Below are 17,603 nucleotides of genomic sequence, written 5' to 3'. Positions count from 1 at the left end.
CGTCTATACGGTGCCCCCCCAACATCTAGGTCCCTTCTATAGAGTGGTCCAGATACCTGGCTCCTTCCTATAGGGTGCCCCCCAACCCGGGTCCCCCCGTCCAGGGCCACTCACCAGGGGCGGGGCCATCGGCCTTGGCAGGGGCGGGGCCTGCGAGGGCGGGGCCGGGGCCGGGGGGGGCGGGGCCTTTGACGTAGGCGGCGCCGTAGAGGGAGGGGGCAGGGCCGGCAAAGGGCTCCTCCGATTGGTAGAAGGCGCCGAAGTCGGCGGCAGGCTCCTCCCCCCCCGCCCACGTGCTCTCGCCCCCCCCCGGGGCCGCCTGAAACAAGGGGGCGGGGCCGCCGTGTCAGGACACGCCCCCACCGGGAAAGGCCCGCCCACACTAAACCACACCCCCAGATCACAAGCCCCGCCCACAGGTCCCCCAAGCCCCGCCCCCAGCTCCCCAAGCCCCGCCCAGTCATTTAAAACCCCGCCCCCCAGGTCCTAAGCCCCACCCACCCACCCTAAGCCCCGCCCCCAGGTCTTAAGCCCTCCCCAACCGATCTAAGCCCCGCCCTTGACTCCAAAGCCCCGCCCCCTTACAACCCCAGCCCTGGTCCTAATCCCCGCCCAACCCAAGCCCCGCCCCCAGGCCCCCAAGCCCCACCCACTTAGTCTAAGCCCTGCCCCCAAACCTAAGCCCACCCCCTCCATGAAGGCCCCGCCCCCCAGCTTTCCAAGCCCCGCCCCCAGCTTCCAAGGCCCTCCCCAACCCCTTCCCTCATTGGCCCGCCCCCCCCCCCGGCCCCGCCCACCTGGGAGAGCGCCCATTGGGCGGCGGCGATGGCAGTCGAGGCCACAGAAGCAGCGCTGGCACGGGGCGTGCCGTCCCCTGGCCCCGCCCCCTGCACCTCCCTGGGGGCGGGGCCTCGTCAGGGGGTGCGGCTTAGAGGGGCGGGGCCTGGGGCAGGGGGCGGGGCCTGGGGTTTCCCCTAGAGCTGCTCCATTGGCTGAGCTTGGCCGGGGGGGCGGGGCCTCGGGGCAGGGGGAGTGGCTTGGGGCTTGTGGGCGTGGTTTTGGGGTGGGGTGGGGCTTAGGGGTGGGGCTTGAGGCCCCCCTAAGGGATTTTAACCACTGAGGGGTGCCGGGGGGCGGGATTTAGGGGCAGGGGGCATGGCCTATGGGTTGTGGGCGGGGTCTATGGGTTGTGGGTGGGGCTTGCTGGGGTGGGGGTGTGGCTTAGGGCCAGGGGGCGGGGCTTGAGGCCAACCCCCCCGAGGGGTTCTACCCACTGAGGGGTGCTGGGGGGCGGGATTTAAGGGCAGGGGGCATGGCCTATGGGTTGTGGGCGTGGCCTATGGGGTGTGGGCGTGGCCTATGGGGTGTGGGCGGGGCTTGCTGGGGTGAGGGCGGGGCTTGAGGTCCCCCCCAGAGGGGTTCTCCCCACTGAGGGGTGCCGGGGGGTGGGATTTAGGGGCAGGGGGCATGGCCTATGGGGTGTGGGCGTGGCCTATGGGGTGTGGGCGGGGCTTGCTGGGGTGAGGGCGGGGCTTGAGGTCCCCCCCAGAGGGGTTCTACCCACTGAGGGGTGCTGGGGGGCGGGATTTAAGGGGAGGGGGTGGGGTCTATGGGGTGGGGGCGGGGCTCGGGGGTGGGACCTGGGGGGCGGGGGGGGGCGTGGCCTCACCGCTTGGAGCCTTTGGCGAACTCCACGTTGATGCTCTTGCCGTCGATGTGCAGGGGGGGGTGCAGGGCCTGCAGCATCTGCAGCAGCTGGGAGGCCTCCTGCGGGGAGGGGGGGGATGGACACGACACCCAAGCGCCCGCGGGGGGCCCACCCAGACATCTGGGACCCCCCCCCCCCCCACAAGGCACTCAGGCGTCTGGGGGGGACACCCAGGCATCCAGAGCACCCTATAGAAGTGACCCAGGCGTGGGGGGCACCCTATAGAAGGCAGCCGGGTGTCCAGAGCACCCTATAGAAGGCATTCAGGCACCCAGAGCACCCTATAAAAGGAACCCAGGCACAGCGGGCACCCTATAGAAGGCACCTGGGTGTCCAGGGCACCCTATAGAAGGCACCCAGGCATCCGGAGCACCCTACAGAAGTGACCCAGGCATGGGGGGCACCCTATAGAAAGCACCCGGGTGTCCAGAGCACCCTATAGAAGGCATTCAGGCACCCACAGCAGCCTATAGAAGGGGAAGGGACCCAGACATAAGGAGCACCCATAAGGAGCACCCTATAAGAAGCACCCAGGCGTCCGTGACACCCTATAGAAAGCACCCAGGCATCCAGGAGCACCCTATAGAAGGGGAGCTGGATGAGGGGGGGCACCCTATAGAGGGGATCCACCCATCTAGGAGATGGTATAGAAGGCACCCAGGTGTCCGTGCCCCCCTGTAGAAGGCACCCATGCACCTGGGACCCCCTTCAGAAAGCCCCCGAGCATCCAGAGCACCCTATAGAAGGCACCTGTAGCACCCCATAGAGGGTACCCAAGTGTGGGGGGCACCCTATAGAAAGCACCCAGACACGCGGGGCACCCTATAGAAAGCACCCAGGCATCCGGAACACCCTATAGAAAGCACCCAGGTGTCCAGGGCACCCTATTAGAGAACACCGATGCATGCAGAGCACCCTATAGAAGGCACCCGGGTGGGGGGAGGGCACCCTATAGAAGTGGGGGGGGTGGGGGGGGGCCACCCACCACGATGGTGGCCAGCTGGACGAAGGCGAAGCCGCGGTTGAGCTGCGTCTGTCGGTCCTTGATGACGCGGACGTTGGCGGCCGAGAGGGCGGCGAAAGGGGCCAGGGCGGCCAGGATGGACTCCAGGCTGCTCTGGGGTGCAGGTTCCGCAGGATGATGGCTAGTGATGGGGGGGGGAGAGGGGGTCCAAAATGAAAGGCAGGTAGCCAAAGGGGTCCCTCAGGTAGCCAAGGGGTCCCCCAGGTGGTGGAGGTGGGGCACCCAAGTAGGCAAAGAGGAGGGGGGAACAGGGAGCTGGGGGACCCAGGTGTTGGGGGCGGGGGGGGGTTAGAAATGAAAGGCAGGTAGCCAAAGGGGTCCCTCAGGTAGCCCAGGGGTCACCCCTGTTGGGGGGGGGTGGGGGGGGGAATGAAGGGATCTGGGGAGGATGCGGGTGTTTGAGGGGGGGAAGGGGGGGTTAGAAATGAAAGGCAGGTAGCCAAAGGGGTCCCTCAGGTAGCCAAGGGGTCCCCCAGGTGGTCAAGGGTCCCCCAGGTGGCTGGGGGGGGCATCCGAGTAGCCAAAAGGGGGGGGGATGCAGACAGCTGGGGGGACCCCAGGTGATCGGGGGGGCACCGAGGAGGGGTTAGAAATGAAAAGCAGTAGCCAAAGCGGTCCCTCAGGTAGCCAAGGGGTCCCCCAGGTGGTCAAGGGTTCCCTCAGGTAGCCAAGGGGGCCCCCAGATGGGGGGGGACGACTCAGGTAGCCACAGAGGGGTACCCAGGTTCCCCCCCGCCCCAGGACCCCCATAAGCCCCCCCAGACCTACCCATAACCCCCCACCGGACCCCCGTAACCCCCCATAGCTCCCCCCAGGACCCCCATAACCCCCCGGGACCCCATTAGCCCCCCAGATTCCCTCCCTGGAGCCCCCCCACCCCCCCCAGACCCACATCAACCCCCAAACTCCCCCCCCCCCCCGCCCCCAAAACTCACTGTCATTGGCGTTATCAGCTCCGGGTTCGGTCCCACTTTGGGCCCCCCCAGGGGCCCCCCCCAGGGTGGGGGCATAAGGTTGGGGGAGGGGGAGAAGCCCCCCCCCCCCCGGGACCAGCTCCGGGCGGGGCCCCCTGGACCTCGTTGTTCCGCTTCTGCACCCCAAAAATACCCGCCCCCCCCCCCCCGCCAAGGTCAGCAGCTGGACCGCAAAAATGCGGGGGTGAACCCCAAAACTGGGGGGGTTGAACCCAAAATCGGGGGGTGGGACCCAAAATTGGGGGGGAACCCCAAATCAGAGGCTTGAGCCCCATATTTGGGAGATAGCACCCCGAATTTGGGGGGCAAACCCAAAATCTGGGGGGTTGGACCCCAAAATTGGGGGGTTGAAACCCAAAATTGGGGGGTGGGACCCGAAAAATGCAGGGTGGGGCCCCAAATTTGGGGGGCGGGACCCCTAAATCGGGCGGTAGAGCCCCATATTTGGGGGTTGGGAGCCCAAAATTGGGGGGTGAACCCCAAAATTGGGGGGGAACCCCAAATCTGGGGGATTGGACCCCAAAATTGGGGGGGTTCAACCCCAAAATCCCGCCCGCCGCTCAAGTTTCCCACCTGCCCCCCCAAATTCATAACCTCCCCCCCCAAATCCCCCGATTCCCGCCCCCCCCCGAAATTCCTCTCCAGCAGCGTTTTTTTGAGGGGGTATTTTGAGGCCGAAGGGGGTATTTTGGGGCAGTTTAAGGGAGTCTCGATGGGGTGCAGGGGGGGGGGGGACAGCCAAGGGTTTTTTGGGGTGAAAGGGGGGGTTTTGGGGCCACTCACCAGCTTTGGGAACGCCGCACTTGAAGCACTTCTCCCGCCGCTTGAAATTCTGCACCCCACACTGCCCCCCCCCCAAAAATACCCCGTTAGAACGCCAAAATCCTCTGCCCCCCCCACCCCGGACCCCCAAATCCCCCCCAAGACCCCTTTAAACCCCCCTAGAAGCCCCTAAAACACCCCCAGGACCCTCCAAAACCTTCCAGGACCCCCCCAGACCCCTAATCCCCCACCCAGGACCCCCAAAACACCCCCATAACTCCCCCCAGGACCCCCTAATCCCCCTCAGGGCTGCCATAAACCCCCCAAACCCCCTAATCTCCCCCCCAGCACCCCATAACCCCCATGAGACCCTCAGACCCTTAATCCCCCCCCCCAGGACCCCCATAAACCTCCCCCAGACCCCCTAATCCCCCCCCCAGGACCCCCATAACCCCCATGAGACCCCCAGACCCCCTAATCCCCCCCAGGACCCCCATAAACCCCCCCCCAGTCCCTCTAATTTCCCCCCAAGACCCCCTAATCCCCCCCAAGACCCCCATAAACCCCCCCAGACCCCCCAATCCCCCCCCAAAACCCCCTTAACCCCCCCAGACCCCCTAATCCCCCCCCAAGCCTAATCTCCCCCCCAGGACCCCCATAACCCCCATGAGGACCTTCACATCCTTAATCCCCCCCCCCAGGACCCCCATAAACCTCCCCCAGACCCCCTAATCCCCCCCCCGGACCCCCATAAACCCCCCCCCAGTCCCTCTAATTTCCCCCCAGACCCCCCAATCCCCCCTCAAAACCCCCTTAACCCCCCCAGACCCCCTAACCCCCCCCCAAGACCCCCTTAACCCCCCCCAGACCCTCTAATCTCCCCCCCAGGACCCCCATAACCCCCATAAGACCCTCAAATCCTTAATCCCCCCCCCCCCCCAGGACCCCCATAAACCTCCCCCAGACCCCCTAATCCCCCCCCCGGACCCCCATAAACCCCCCCCAGTCCCTCTAATTTCCCCCCAGACCCCCAAATCCCCCCCCAAGACCCCCTTAACCCCCCCCAGACCCCCTAATCTCCCCCCCAGGACCCCCATAACCCCCATGAGACCCTCACATCCTTAATGCCCCCCCCCCCAGGACCCCCATAACCTCCCCCAGACCCCCAATCCCCCCCCAGGACCCCCATAAACCCCCCCCAAACCCCCTAATTCCCTCCAGAACCCTCCAATCCCCCCCCAAGACCTCCATAACCCCCCCCAGACCCCCCAATCCCCCCAGGACCCCCCCAGGACCCCCATAAGACCCTCCCAGTCCCTCCCAGTGCCCCCCCCCCACCTTGGCGCAGAGCCAGTCCTCGTTGATCTTGGGCTTGGGGTCGCTGTAGTGGAGGGAGACGCGCTGCCCCAACAGGCTCAGCCCCTGCTGCTTGGGGAGGGGGGGACACACAACACACGCTCGCACCAGGGCTCGCACGAGGGCTGGCACGAGGGGGGCACCGGAGGGACACCGGGGGGGCACCAAGGGGGGCACCAGGGCTCACATAAGGGCTGATAGGGGGGGCACCAGGGCTCGCACCAGGGCTCGCACGAGGGCTTGCATGAGGCGGGCACCAGGGGGGCACCCGGGCTCGCACGAGAGCTCGCACAAGGGCGGCAGGAGGGATCGCACCAGGACTCGCACCAGGACTCATAGCGGGGCACGCCAGCACTCGCACGGGGCCTTGCACGACGGGGTCACGAGGGATCAAACCAGGGCTCGCACCGGGGCTCGTGGGGGGAGCACCAGGGCTTGCACGAGGACTCGCACAAGGCAGGCAGGAGGGCTCGCGCCAGGCCTTGCACCCACTCTCGCGTGGCTCTTGCACGAGGGCTTGCACGAGAGGGGCACACCAGACTGCACCAGGACAGGCAGGAGGGCTCGCACCGGGGCTTGCACCAGGGTTCGTACCAGAGGCCACCAGAGCTGACACGAGGGCTCACACGAAGTTTTTGCACCAGAGCTCGCGTGGGGGGAGGGGCACGAGGGCTCGCACGAGGGCTCACACCCACCCTCACATGGCTTTCACACCAGGGGACACCAGGGCTCGCACGAGGGCTCAGACAAGGGCTCGCAGCAAGAGGCACGAGGGCTCACACGAGGGTTCACACTGGGGGGCACCAGGGCTCACAAAGGGCTCGCACGAGGGCGTCACTCCAGGCTTTGCACGAGATAGCACAAGGCCTCGCACAAGGCCTCGCACCAGGGTCCATAGCGGGAGGCACCAGGGCTTGCACGAGGGGACACAAGGCCGCTCAGCAAACTTGCACGAGGGCTCACCCAGGGCTCGCACGAGGGCGCAAGGTCTCACAGCAGGGCTCACACCAGAAGGACACGAGGGCTCGCACCAGGGCTTGCACGAGGCGGTGTGAGACCTCACACCAGGGCTCATACTGGCAGGCACCAGGGCTCGCACGAGGGGTCACAAGGGCTCGCACCGGGGCTTGCACCCCCCATCACACATCCCTCGCACCAGGCCTTGCACCAGGGCTTGCACCAGGGCTCACACCAGGATGCACCAGGGCTCGCACGGCCATCGCAGCTCACGCTAGGGCTCGCACCAGGGCTTGCACGAGGGGTCACGAGGGCTCACACCCACTCAAGCAGCGGGGCTCGCACAAGAGCACACCCGGGCTTGTACCAGAGCTCGCACGAGGGTGCACAAGGGTATCACAGCTCTCGCACGAGGGTGCACAAGAGCTCACACGAGGGTCACGGGAGGGTCTTACACGAGGGTCGCACATGAAGAACAAGCACAGGTCCCATCGCACAAGGGCTTGCACGAGGGTTTCGCACGAGGTGCATGAGGGTCACACACAAGGATCACACAAGGGCCTCACACGAGGGTCTCGCACGAGGGTGCACGAGGGCCCACGAGGGCCTCAGATCTCGCATGAAGCTGCGCAAAGAGGCCACGTGTGACACCGGCACAAGAGCTCGCACAAGGGCCTCACATGAGGGCCTCACACGAGGGTCTCGTACGTGGATATCACACGGGTCTCACAGGAGGGTCTCGCACGGGGACACGCAAAGGCCACGTGCGATGCTGGCACAAGGGCTCGCGCAAGGGTCTTACATGAGCGTGCACAAGCATCTCACAAGGGTCTCACGTAGGGCGCTCACACAAAGTCTCACACGAGGCTGCACAAGGATCTCGCACGAGGGTCTCGCACGAGGGTCGTGCACGAGGGTCTCGCATGAGGGTCTCGCACGAGGGTTGTGCACAAGGGTGCAGAAGGGTCTTGCATGAGGGTGCACAAGGGTGTCGCGTAAGGGTTGTGCACAAGGGTCTCGCACGAGGATCTTGCACAAGGGTGCACAACGGTCTCACGTGAGGGTCATGCACAAGGGTCTCGCACGAGGACGCACAAGGGTCTCGCACGAGGGTTGTGAACAAGGGTGCACAAGGGTGTTGTATAAGGGTCGCGCACAAGTGTCTCGCACGAGGCTCTTGCACAAGGCTGCACAAGGGTCTCACATGAGGGTCATGCACAAGCATCTCGCACGAGGGTCTCGCACGAGGACGCACGAGGGTCTCGCACGAGAGTGCCGCCATGAACAAGAAGACGCCGACCCAGCCCTCCGCGCCACCAGTACGGACCATTAAACCCCAGTTAACGACCGCAGAAGGCACCCAGCCATTTCGGGGGGGTGGGGGGGGGGGTGTGCACCCCAGCACCCAACCCCCCCCCTCCCCCACCCCTACCCCGTCGTGCAGGAGGGACCTGGTTGGCGTCCATCCACCGCGCCGCGTCCTGCAGGTGGTGGAACTCCACGAAGGCGAAGCCACGGCTCTGACCTGGAAATGGGGGGGGGGGTTGGGGGGGGGGGGAGGTCAGGGAGAGCACCCATGGGTGCCCCCACCCTCCCCCCCCCCCCGCCCCCCAGTCTGGGGTATGGGTGTCCCTTGGGAGCCAATGGGGTGGGCGTGGGCACCCATGGGTGCCTCCCGGGACCTCCAAAGATGGATACAGGCACCCATGGGTGCTCCTGGGACCCCCCACGTTTGGGTACGGGCGCCTATAGGGGCTCCTGGGACTCCCCAGAACACTTTGGGTGAGGACGGGCACCCATGGGTGGTCCCCGGACCCCCTCAGTAAGGGATGGACGTCCCCTGGGAACTCCTGGGTTGGGTATAGACACCCATGGGTGCCCCTAGCATTCCCCCAGGACACCTTGGGCTGGATATGAGCACCCATGGGTGCTCCTGGGACCTCCCTAGGCTGGGTATGGGCACCCATGGGTGCTTCTGGAACCCCTCTTGGATGTCCTGAGTTGGGTATGGGCACCCGTGGGTGCTTCTGAAATCCCTCTGGGACTTTCTACGTAGGCTATGAGCCCTTATGGGTGCTCCTGGGACCCCCTAAATAGGATAGGGGCACCCCTGGGTGTCCCCTGGGTAGGGCACAGCACCCCTGGGTGCTCCTGAGGGCAGGACCAGCACCCCCAGGTGCTGCCCAATGCAGCCCTGGCACCCCCGGGTGCCCCTCGGGCAGAAGACAGGCACCCCTGGGTGCCCCCAGGCAACGGGATCGGCACCCCTGGGTGCCCCTGGGGAGGGGACCAGCACCCCTGGGTGCTCCTGGGGAAGGGACCGGCACCCCTGGGTGCCCCTTGGGCAGGAGACAGGCACCCCTGGGTGCCCCCGGGGAGAGGACTGGCACCCCTGGGTGCTCCATGGGCTGTGGGTCAGCACCCCTGGGTGCTCCTAGGCAGGGGGTGGGCACCCCTGGGTGCCCCCAGGTACGGGCCTGGCACCCCTGGGTGCCCCCAAGGCATGGGAGCAGCACCCCTGGGTGCTCCTGGGGAGGGGGATGGGCACCCCTGGGTGCCCCCGGGAAACAGGACCAGCACCCCTGGGTGCTCCTAGAGCTAGAACCGGCACCCCTGGGTGCCCCTGGGGCCGGGTCAGCACCCCTGGGTGCTCCTGGGGAGGGGACTGGCACCCCTGGGTGCCCCGAGGAACAGGACCAGCACCCCTGGGTGCTCCTAGAGAGGGGATGGGCACCCCTGGGTGCCCCCTAAGTGCGGCGCAGCACCCCTGGGTGCTCCCTAGGGACAAGACCGGCACCCCTGGGTGCCCCTGGGGAGATGACAGGCACCCCTGGGTGCCCCCCAAGCCTGGCACAGCACCCCTGGGTGCTCCTGGAAAGGGGACGGGCACCCCAGGGTGCTCCCTGGGAATGGCACTGGCACCTCTGGGTGCCCCTGGGGTGGGGACCAGCACCCCTGGGTGCCCCCTAAGTCCAGCACAGCACCCCTGGGTGCCCCTGGGGATGGAACCAGCACCCCTGGGTGCCTCCCAAATCTGCCACGAGCACTCCTGGCGATGAGGTTGACACCCCTGGGTGCCCCTAGAGATAGAACCAGCACCCCTGGGTGCCCCTAGGGAGAGGATGGGTGCCCCTGGCATGGGGAACGGCACCCCTGGGTGCCCCTGGGGAGAGGACCAGCACCGCTAGGTGCCCCTGGGGATGGGACCAGCACGCCTGGGTGACCCTAGGGAGAGGATGGGTGTCGCTGGGGGGAAAAAGGCACCGCTGGGTACCCCTAGAGATGACACCAGCACCCCTGGCTGCCTCCCAAATCTGGCGCAGCACCCCTGGGTGCCCCTAGGCGATGGTACCAACACCCTTAAGTGACCCAGGGGTGGAACCAGCACCACTGAGTGCTCCCCGGCACGAGTATGGTGGGGACTCACTGCTCTTCCCAAGAACCCCAGGTGGGTGGGTGCCCCTCAAAAAGGGACCTGGGTGGCCTGGTGCTCCCTCACCCCACCCCATAAGGGACTCAAGCATCCAGGTGCCCCCCACACACACACCAAAGGGGACCCAGGGGTCGGGGTGCCCCACGCCCACCCACCCAAAAGGGGTCCCGGGGGTCCGGGCTCACCTGAGGACTTGTTGCGCATCAGTCGCACCTCGCGGGGCTGCACTCCCTGCGCCTGCAGCTGCGCTCGGATCTGCGGGGGGAAAGGGGGCGGACACCCAGCGTCAGAGGGACACCGGCACCCCAGGGGGGCACCCAAGGACCCAGGCACCCAGGCGTCCGGGGAGAGCAGGGTGGCTGGGACACCCCCCAAACCCATTCGCCCCCCACCCAGGAGCCCTCAAAACGGGTCGGGGAGGGACCCAGGGGACAGAGGGGACCCAGGGGACTGCGGGGAGCACCCAGGAGTAAGGGGGCACCCAGGGGACTGGGGGGCACCCAGGCGTTTGGGGGAGATACGGCTGTTTGTGGGGACCCACGTGATCCTGAGCCCCAGCATTAGGGAAGCAGATACCCAGGAGGGGGCGTGGCCTTGAGGGAAGGGGGTGTGGCTTGACAGAAAGGGGGCGCGGTTAAGACAAGGGGGCGTGGTCATAATTCCCCAGGGCACTCTATTGGGGAGGACCCGGGGGGCGTGGCTGAGGAGGGGCGTGGCCAAGGCAAGGGGGCGTGGCTAATCCCTCCCAAGGCGGTTATGGGGGGGATTTAAAGGACCAGCACCCCCCCAAAAAAGGCGGGGCTTGGATAAGGGGGCGTGGCCACACGGGGGGCGTGGCTATGCGGGGGGAGTGGCCAAGGCAAGGGGGCGTGGCCAATCCCTCCCAGGCCAGCCCGAGGGAGCCCAAACTGCCCCCCCCCCCCCCCCGCCCCCAAGGCTGTGGGGGGATTTAAAGGGCCAGCGCCCCCCTCCCCCCAAAAAAGGGGGCGTGGCTTACGTCGTTCTCGGTGGCAGCCTGCGGCAGCATGCGGAGCATGACGATGGTGCTGGCCCGCGGCTCCTCCTCGGCCGCCTCAGGCCGGTAATCCTGGTCCCGGTAGTCACCATCGGCACCAAAGGGTAAGGTAGGGGGTGCCGGGGGTGGGTCCCGCTTCCGGGGGGGCTCCGAACCCTCGTAGGAGGCCTGGGGGGGGGGGGAAAGAGGGGGTCAGGTGTTTGGACGGGGGACCCAGGGGTCCAGGGGGGCACCCAGGCATCCGGGAGGACCCCAGCACCCACCTCAGGGGTGACCCTGACCCCCCCAATAATCCCCCCCCCCCCCCCCCATCTCAGGGGACCCAGGTGTCTGGGGGGGACCCAGGCGTTGGGGGGGCACCCCAAGAGGACCCCAGCACCCACGTCAGGGGTGACCCCCAATACATGCCCCCCCCCATACCACCCCCATGACCCCCATCTCAGGGCACCCAGGAGTCTGGGGGGGCACCCAGGTGTCTGGGGGGGACCCAGGTGTGGGGGGGTCACCCAGGAGGACCCCAGCACCAACTCAGGGGTGACCCCCAATACCTGCCCCCTCCATAACCCCCCCATGACCCCCATCTCAGGGCACCCAGGAGTCCAGGGGGGGCACCCAGGCATCCAGCACCCACCTGCGGGGGGGTCCCCGAGGCTGGGGGTCCCTCAGGGGGGCCCCCATAACCGCGATAATCCATGTCGCGATAGTCGTGATCCCGTTGGGTACGGGAACCTTCTTCAGGGGCGGTGGGGGCCCCCCCATAGCGCCCCGTCCGGTCCCCGCGGCCCCCCCTGAGAGATGGGGGAAAGGCGTCGGGGGGTCCCCAAATGTCCCCAACCCTCCCCCCCCCCAGGGGTCCTCAAATGTCCCCCACTCCCCTAGGGGTCCCCAATGTCCCCTCCCCCCTCGGGGGTCCCCAAATGTCCCCCACCTCCCCATGTCCACCCCATGGTATCCCCAAATGTCCCCAACCCCCCCCAGGGGTCCCCAAATGTCCCCCATCCCCCCAGGGGTCCCCAAATGTCCTCCACCCCCCCAGGGGTCCCCAATGTCCCCCCCATATGGTCCCCAAATATCCCCACCCCCCCCTTGGGGATCTCCCAAAATCTTGTCCTCCCCTTGAGGGACCCCAAATGTGTGTCCCCCCGCCCCTTGGTGGTCCCCAAATGTCAATTTCCCCCCCCCCCCCCCGGGTCTCCAGTTTTGGGGCCCCCCTACCTGCGCTCGTACTCCATGGTGCTGGCACCTGTCGGGGACAGCGTGACTGGGGGAACTGGGACGGACTGGGAAGGGGTAGGAAAAAACTGGGAGTGACTGGGAGGAGTCGGAGGGGTACTGGGAGGTATTGGGGGGCAACTGGGAGGCACTGGGAGGGATCAGAATGAGCTGGGGGGGCAACTGGGCTGGACTGGGAGGTACTGGGATGACCTGGCGTGGTACTGGGAGGCACTGGGGGACACCTTGGAGGCACCAAGGGGCACTGGGAGGGACTGGGATGACCTGGGGTCATACTGGGAGGCACTGGGATGACTTCAGGTGGTACTGGGACGCACTGGGAGGGACTGAGATGACCTGGGGTGGCACTGGGGGACAGCTGGGAGGCACTGGGGGACACTGGGAGGGACTGGGATGACCTAGGAGGGTACTGAGAGGCACTGGGAGACAACTGGGAGGCACTGGTGGGCACTGGGGAGCACTGGTATGAACTGGTGGGGTACTGGGGGTCACTGGGATAACCTGGTGGGGCTCTAGGAGGCACTAGGAGACAACCGGGAGGCCCTGGGTGGCACTGGGAAGGACTGGGATGAACTGGTGGGAGACTGGGAGGCCCTGGGGGGCACTGGGATGACCTGGCGGGGGAGTGGTACTGGGAGGCACTGAGGCACAACTGGGAGGCACCGAGGGGCACTGGGAGGGACTGGGGGGGTACTGGGAGACATTGGGAGCCAACTGGGAGGCACTAGGGGACACTGGGAAGGACTGGGGAGCACTGGGATGACCTGGTGGGGTTCTGGGAGGCACTGGGGAGCACTGGGAGGCACCGGGGGGCATCTGGAGGGGTACTGGGAAGTACTGGGAAGCGCTGGGGGGGTAACTGGGGGGGGTCACTGTAAGGGAACTGGGATGAACTGGGACCTAGCCCAGAGGATAAGGCCCCGCCCCCTCATTAGCATACAAGGCCCCGCCCCTCCGGCAGCCTCCAGCGCCGGGCCCCGCCCCCTCACCCCCCTCTGGCCAATCCCCGCCTGCTCTCAGGCTCCCGGTAAGCCTCGCCCCTCTCCGGTAAGCCCCGCCCCTCCGCCGGTAGGCCCCGACCTGTCCTCGTCGCTCCGCCGCCGCCGAGCCCGACCGGCAAAATGGCGCCGGCCGCGCCGCGCCCGCCCCGCCCCGCGCGCCCGCGCCCGGCCGCGCCGCGCTCCCATTGGACCGAAGGCCCGCCACTCCGCGGATCACCCCCTCTTATTGGTCCGCGCCGCCGTGGGGGACGGGACCAGCTCTGAGGGAAGGAGCGAGGGGAGTGGTCAGCGCGCCGGCGACCGCCTCTGATTGGCTGAAGGCGGGAAGGCGGGACGCCGCGCAGGCGCTCCCTGGTGATTGGCTGCAACGCGGCGGCGGCGCGCTGTGATTGGTGGGAGCGGGAGGTGGGGAAAAGGGGAAGGGGGAAGGCGGGACTTCCGGCGGGAAGATGGCGGCGCTGCGGAGGGCTCTGGGGGCACTGCGGGTCGGGGTGCGGGGCCGCTCGGCGGGGCCGGGGGGAGCCCTGGCCCTGCCCCGGGCGCCGTTGGGGGCCGACCCCCACCCGGAGGAGCCCATGGCGGTGGCGCAGAGGAAGGTGGGCGGGGCTAGGAGGGGGCGGGAGGGGAGGGGCTAGGGGGGAGGGGGCGGGGCCTGGGCAGGCCAAGGGCAAGGCGGGAGGGGCGGAGCTAGGAGGGAGGGGCGGGGCCAAGGCGGCGGGGGCGGGGCGTAGCGAAGGGGCGGGGTTTGCACTCCGCTGATTGGATGGGCGGGAGGCTGGAGGGGGGGGCTTCGGGAGGGGGAGCGGCGTGGTGAAGGGGCTGGGGTTGCGCAGCGCTGATTGGATGGGCGCGGCTGGGGGCGGGGCTTCTGGTGGGAGGGGCTCTGCCGTGCGCTCATTGGTTGGAGGCGGGGCTCATGAATGGGGCGTGTGAGGTGGGGGCGTGGCTTAGGGTGGAAGGGGGCGGGGCTTATGGCAGCAGCGGGGCCGGGCTGGGCTTATTGGTGGGCGGGGCTTAGAGTGGGGGGCGTGGCCTGATCTCAGGGGGTGGGGCTTAGCACAGCTCACCTTTTATGGGGTGGCTGGGGAGGGGGCGGGGCCTAAGAGGCAGGGGCGGGGCCTAAGGGGCAGGGGCGGGGCTTAAAGCCCATCCAGGAGGGGAAAGGGGGTAGGATGGGGGGGGGGGGGGGAATTTGGGTGCTCCCCACCTGGACCCCTGGAGGGTGGGGGGGACCCCTGGGTGGGGGGGACCCCTGGAGGGACCCGGGCGTTTGGGTGCTGGCAGAACCCGGATTACCACGGCTTTTCGGCGGAGCCGGATGCTGACGTCCTCAACATGCGGGCGGTTTTCTTCACCGGCATCTCCCTCGCCATTGTCCTGGGCTCCGTCTTCCTCCACTACGTGCCCGACTACGGGTGAGGGGGGCACCCATGTGTCTTGGGGGGGGGGGGGGTCTTCAGGGGGGCACCCAGGCCTTTGGGAGGGGCCCCCCCGAGCGTTGGAGGATTCCTCTCTGCTTGGCAAAGACGGGGGCGGGGGGGGGCCTAGGGGCTCTGTAGGGGGCTGGGGGAAGCCTATAGGGGGGGTAGGAAGGGATATAGAGGGCCCCCGGGGGGGCAGTGGGCGTCTATGAGGGGATATAGGGGGCCCCTACAGGGATTCCGGAGATGTGTAGGGGTCTATGAGGGTATATAGAGTGTCTATAGGGGTGCTTGAGGGGATGTAGGGGGACCATGGGGGTCTGTAGGGGTCTGTAAGGGGATATAAGGGGGCCGTGGGGGTCTGTAGGGGTCTACGATGGGATATAGCGGAGCCATAAGGGTCTCTGAGGGGATATAGGGGGCCCATGGGGGTCTGTAGGGGTCTGTAAGAGGATATAGGGGGGCCGTGGGGGTCTGTAGGGGTCTATGATGGGATATAGCGGAGCCATAAGGGTCTCTGAGGGGATATAGGGGGCCCATGGGGGTCTATAGGGGTCTCTAAGGGGATATAGGGGGGCCGTGGGGGTCTGTAGGGGTGTATGATGGGATATAGCGGAGCCATAAGGGTCTCTGAGGGGATATAGGGGGCCCATGGGGGTCTGTAGGGGTCTGTAAGGGGATATAGGGGGGCCGTGGGGGTCTGTAGGGGTCTATGATGGGATATAGCGGAGCCATAAGGGTCTCTGAGGGGATATAGGGGGCCCATGGGGGTCTGTAGGGGTCTGTAAGGGGATATAGGGGGGCCGTGGGGGTCTGTAGGGGTCTCTGAGGGAATATAGCAGGGACGTAAGAATCTATAGGAGTTTCTGAGGGGCTATAGGGGGGCTGTGGGGGGCTGTAGGGGTCTATGATGGGATATAGTGGGGCCATAAAGATCTCTGAGAGGATATAGGGAGCCCATGGGAGTCTACAGGGGTCTCTGAGGGGATATAGGGGGGCATGGGGGTCTATAGGGGTCCTGAGAGGATATAGGAAGCCTCTAAGGGATCTCTGAGGATCTATAGGGGTCTAGGGGGAGGTATAGGGGGCCCTGAGGAATCCTATGGGGGTCTAGAGAAGCCTATGGGGGGATATAGGGGGCTCATAGGGGGACTCTGGAGGGTCTATAGGGGCCTATGAGGAGATATAGGGGGCGTGTGGGGGGGTCTGTAGGGCATTACAGGGAGATACAGGGGGATTCTAGGGGGCCTGTGGGGCTCTATAGGGGCTCTAGGGCCCTATAGGAGACCCCCAGTAGGGCTGTAGGGCTCCACAGGAACCTATGAGGGGATATATAGGGGCTATAGGGTGGCCGCTGTGGGGCGCTATGGGGCGCTGGGGGAAGGCGGGGGGAGCTATAGGGGTCCATAGGGATGGCCGGGTCCCTGGGGGGGGGGTGTGGGTGGGTCACCCAGGGTGGGGGGGGGGGGAGGGGAGGGGGGGTCCCCCTGACCCGCCCCACATCTGCCCACAGGTTGCAGCAATGGGCCCGCCGGGGAAGCCGAGATCCTCATCCGGGAGCGGGAGAAGAGGGGGGGTGCCCCTCTTGGACCCCAACTATTACGACCCCGCTCGCCTCCCCCTGCCCCCCCCCGAGGAATGAACCCCTGGGACACCCCCCCACACCCCCCCCGGACCCCTGGGACCCCATGGGTGCCCCCCCCAGACCCCTGGGTTCCCTTTTTGGCGGGGGGGGGGGGGGGGGGGAGGGGCGGGTGTCCCCGCTGTGGGTCTGTGAATAAAGCCATGGGGGCTCGGCCGGATGCCGGGACCCCTTTTTTTTGGGGGGGGGGGGGGGAGGGTTGGGGGTCCCGGATGCCTGTGTCCTAAAGCACCGCCCCCCCAGCCCCCCTATAGCTCCCCATGGCCCCCTATAGCTCCACCCCAGGCCCCTATAGGGCCCCCCCAGCTCCCTCCCCATAGGGCCCTATAGCCCCTCAAGCCCTGTTGGGCAGCTATAGGGCTCCCCCATAACTCCCCAGCGAGCCCCTACAGGGCCCCCCCCCCCCCCCCCCCCCCAGCCCCTATAGCACCCTATAGCCTCCGGGGGCCCCCCATCACCCACCCCCCATAGGCTGCTATAGCCCTACCCCAGCCCTACAGATTCCCCCATAGGCCCCTACACCCCCTCAGGCCCCCCATAAGCCCCGACGCCCCGCCCCCCCACATATCCATAGGCCCCTGTATGACTTTATAGGGTCCCCCCAGACCCCCATTACCATCTGTAGGTCCCCTATAGCCCACTATAAGGCCCTATATGCCCCTATAGGCCGCAACAGGCCCCTATAACCCTTGCCCCATAGCCCATTCTAGTCCCCCTATAGATCCCCCCATAGTCCCCTATGGCTCTGGGTCGCTGTATCCCCCCTGCCAATAGGCTCCCCATAGGTCCCTATTCACTCCTCAAGGGACCCCTATATATCCCCACACGGGGCTCTATAGGCTACCCATAGCCCCATAATATGCGCCTATGTTGCGTCTTAAGCCCCTATTGACCCTCCTATAGACCCCTATATCCCCTCATAGGTCCCTATAGGCTCCCCGTAGCCCCGTATATCCTCTCATAGGCCCTTATAGGCTTCCCATAGCCCCCTGTTAGCCTTCCATAGGGCCCTATTGCCACTTATGGGCCCTATATCCCCCTCATAGGCATCTATAGGTCTCCCATAGCCCCATATGG

At 66.7% G+C, this 17,603-nt stretch overlaps 2 protein-coding genes across 2 annotated transcripts; one reads left to right on the top strand and one right to left on the bottom strand.

The window, feature by feature from the left end:
* Nucleotides 1-114: 114 nt before the first annotated feature.
* On the bottom strand, nt 115-13,608 carry LOC141737279 (uncharacterized; the record flags this gene model as incomplete). The annotated part of the gene is made up of 13 exons (XM_074571952.1): nt 13,543-13,608; nt 12,445-12,509; nt 11,861-12,017; nt 11,212-11,397; nt 10,400-10,469; nt 8,233-8,306; nt 5,807-5,896; nt 4,490-4,550; nt 3,668-3,822; nt 2,694-2,853; nt 1,670-1,767; nt 798-897; nt 115-319 (listed from the first exon to the last, which is right to left on the bottom strand). Coding segments are annotated over exons 2-13 (1,373 nt in total), but the record flags the coding sequence as incomplete, so codon positions are not given.
* A 278-nt stretch (nt 13,609-13,886) lies between these two features.
* NDUFB11 (NADH:ubiquinone oxidoreductase subunit B11) lies at nt 13,887-16,686 on the top strand. The gene is made up of 3 exons (XM_074571959.1): nt 13,887-14,059; nt 14,748-14,878; nt 16,398-16,686. The coding sequence occupies exons 1-3, from the start codon at nt 13,913-13,915 to the stop codon at nt 16,663-16,665; spliced, it is 546 nt and encodes a 181-aa protein (XP_074428060.1). The 5' UTR covers nt 13,887-13,912; the 3' UTR covers nt 16,666-16,686.
* The last annotated feature ends 917 nt before the right edge of the window (nt 16,687-17,603 follow it).

This window comes from Larus michahellis, unplaced genomic scaffold, assembly GCF_964199755.1.
Source record: "Larus michahellis unplaced genomic scaffold, bLarMic1.1 SCAFFOLD_419, whole genome shotgun sequence".
NCBI classification, from domain to species: domain Eukaryota; kingdom Metazoa; phylum Chordata; class Aves; order Charadriiformes; family Laridae; genus Larus; species Larus michahellis.
This window is presented reverse-complemented; position numbering and strand designations above follow the sequence as displayed.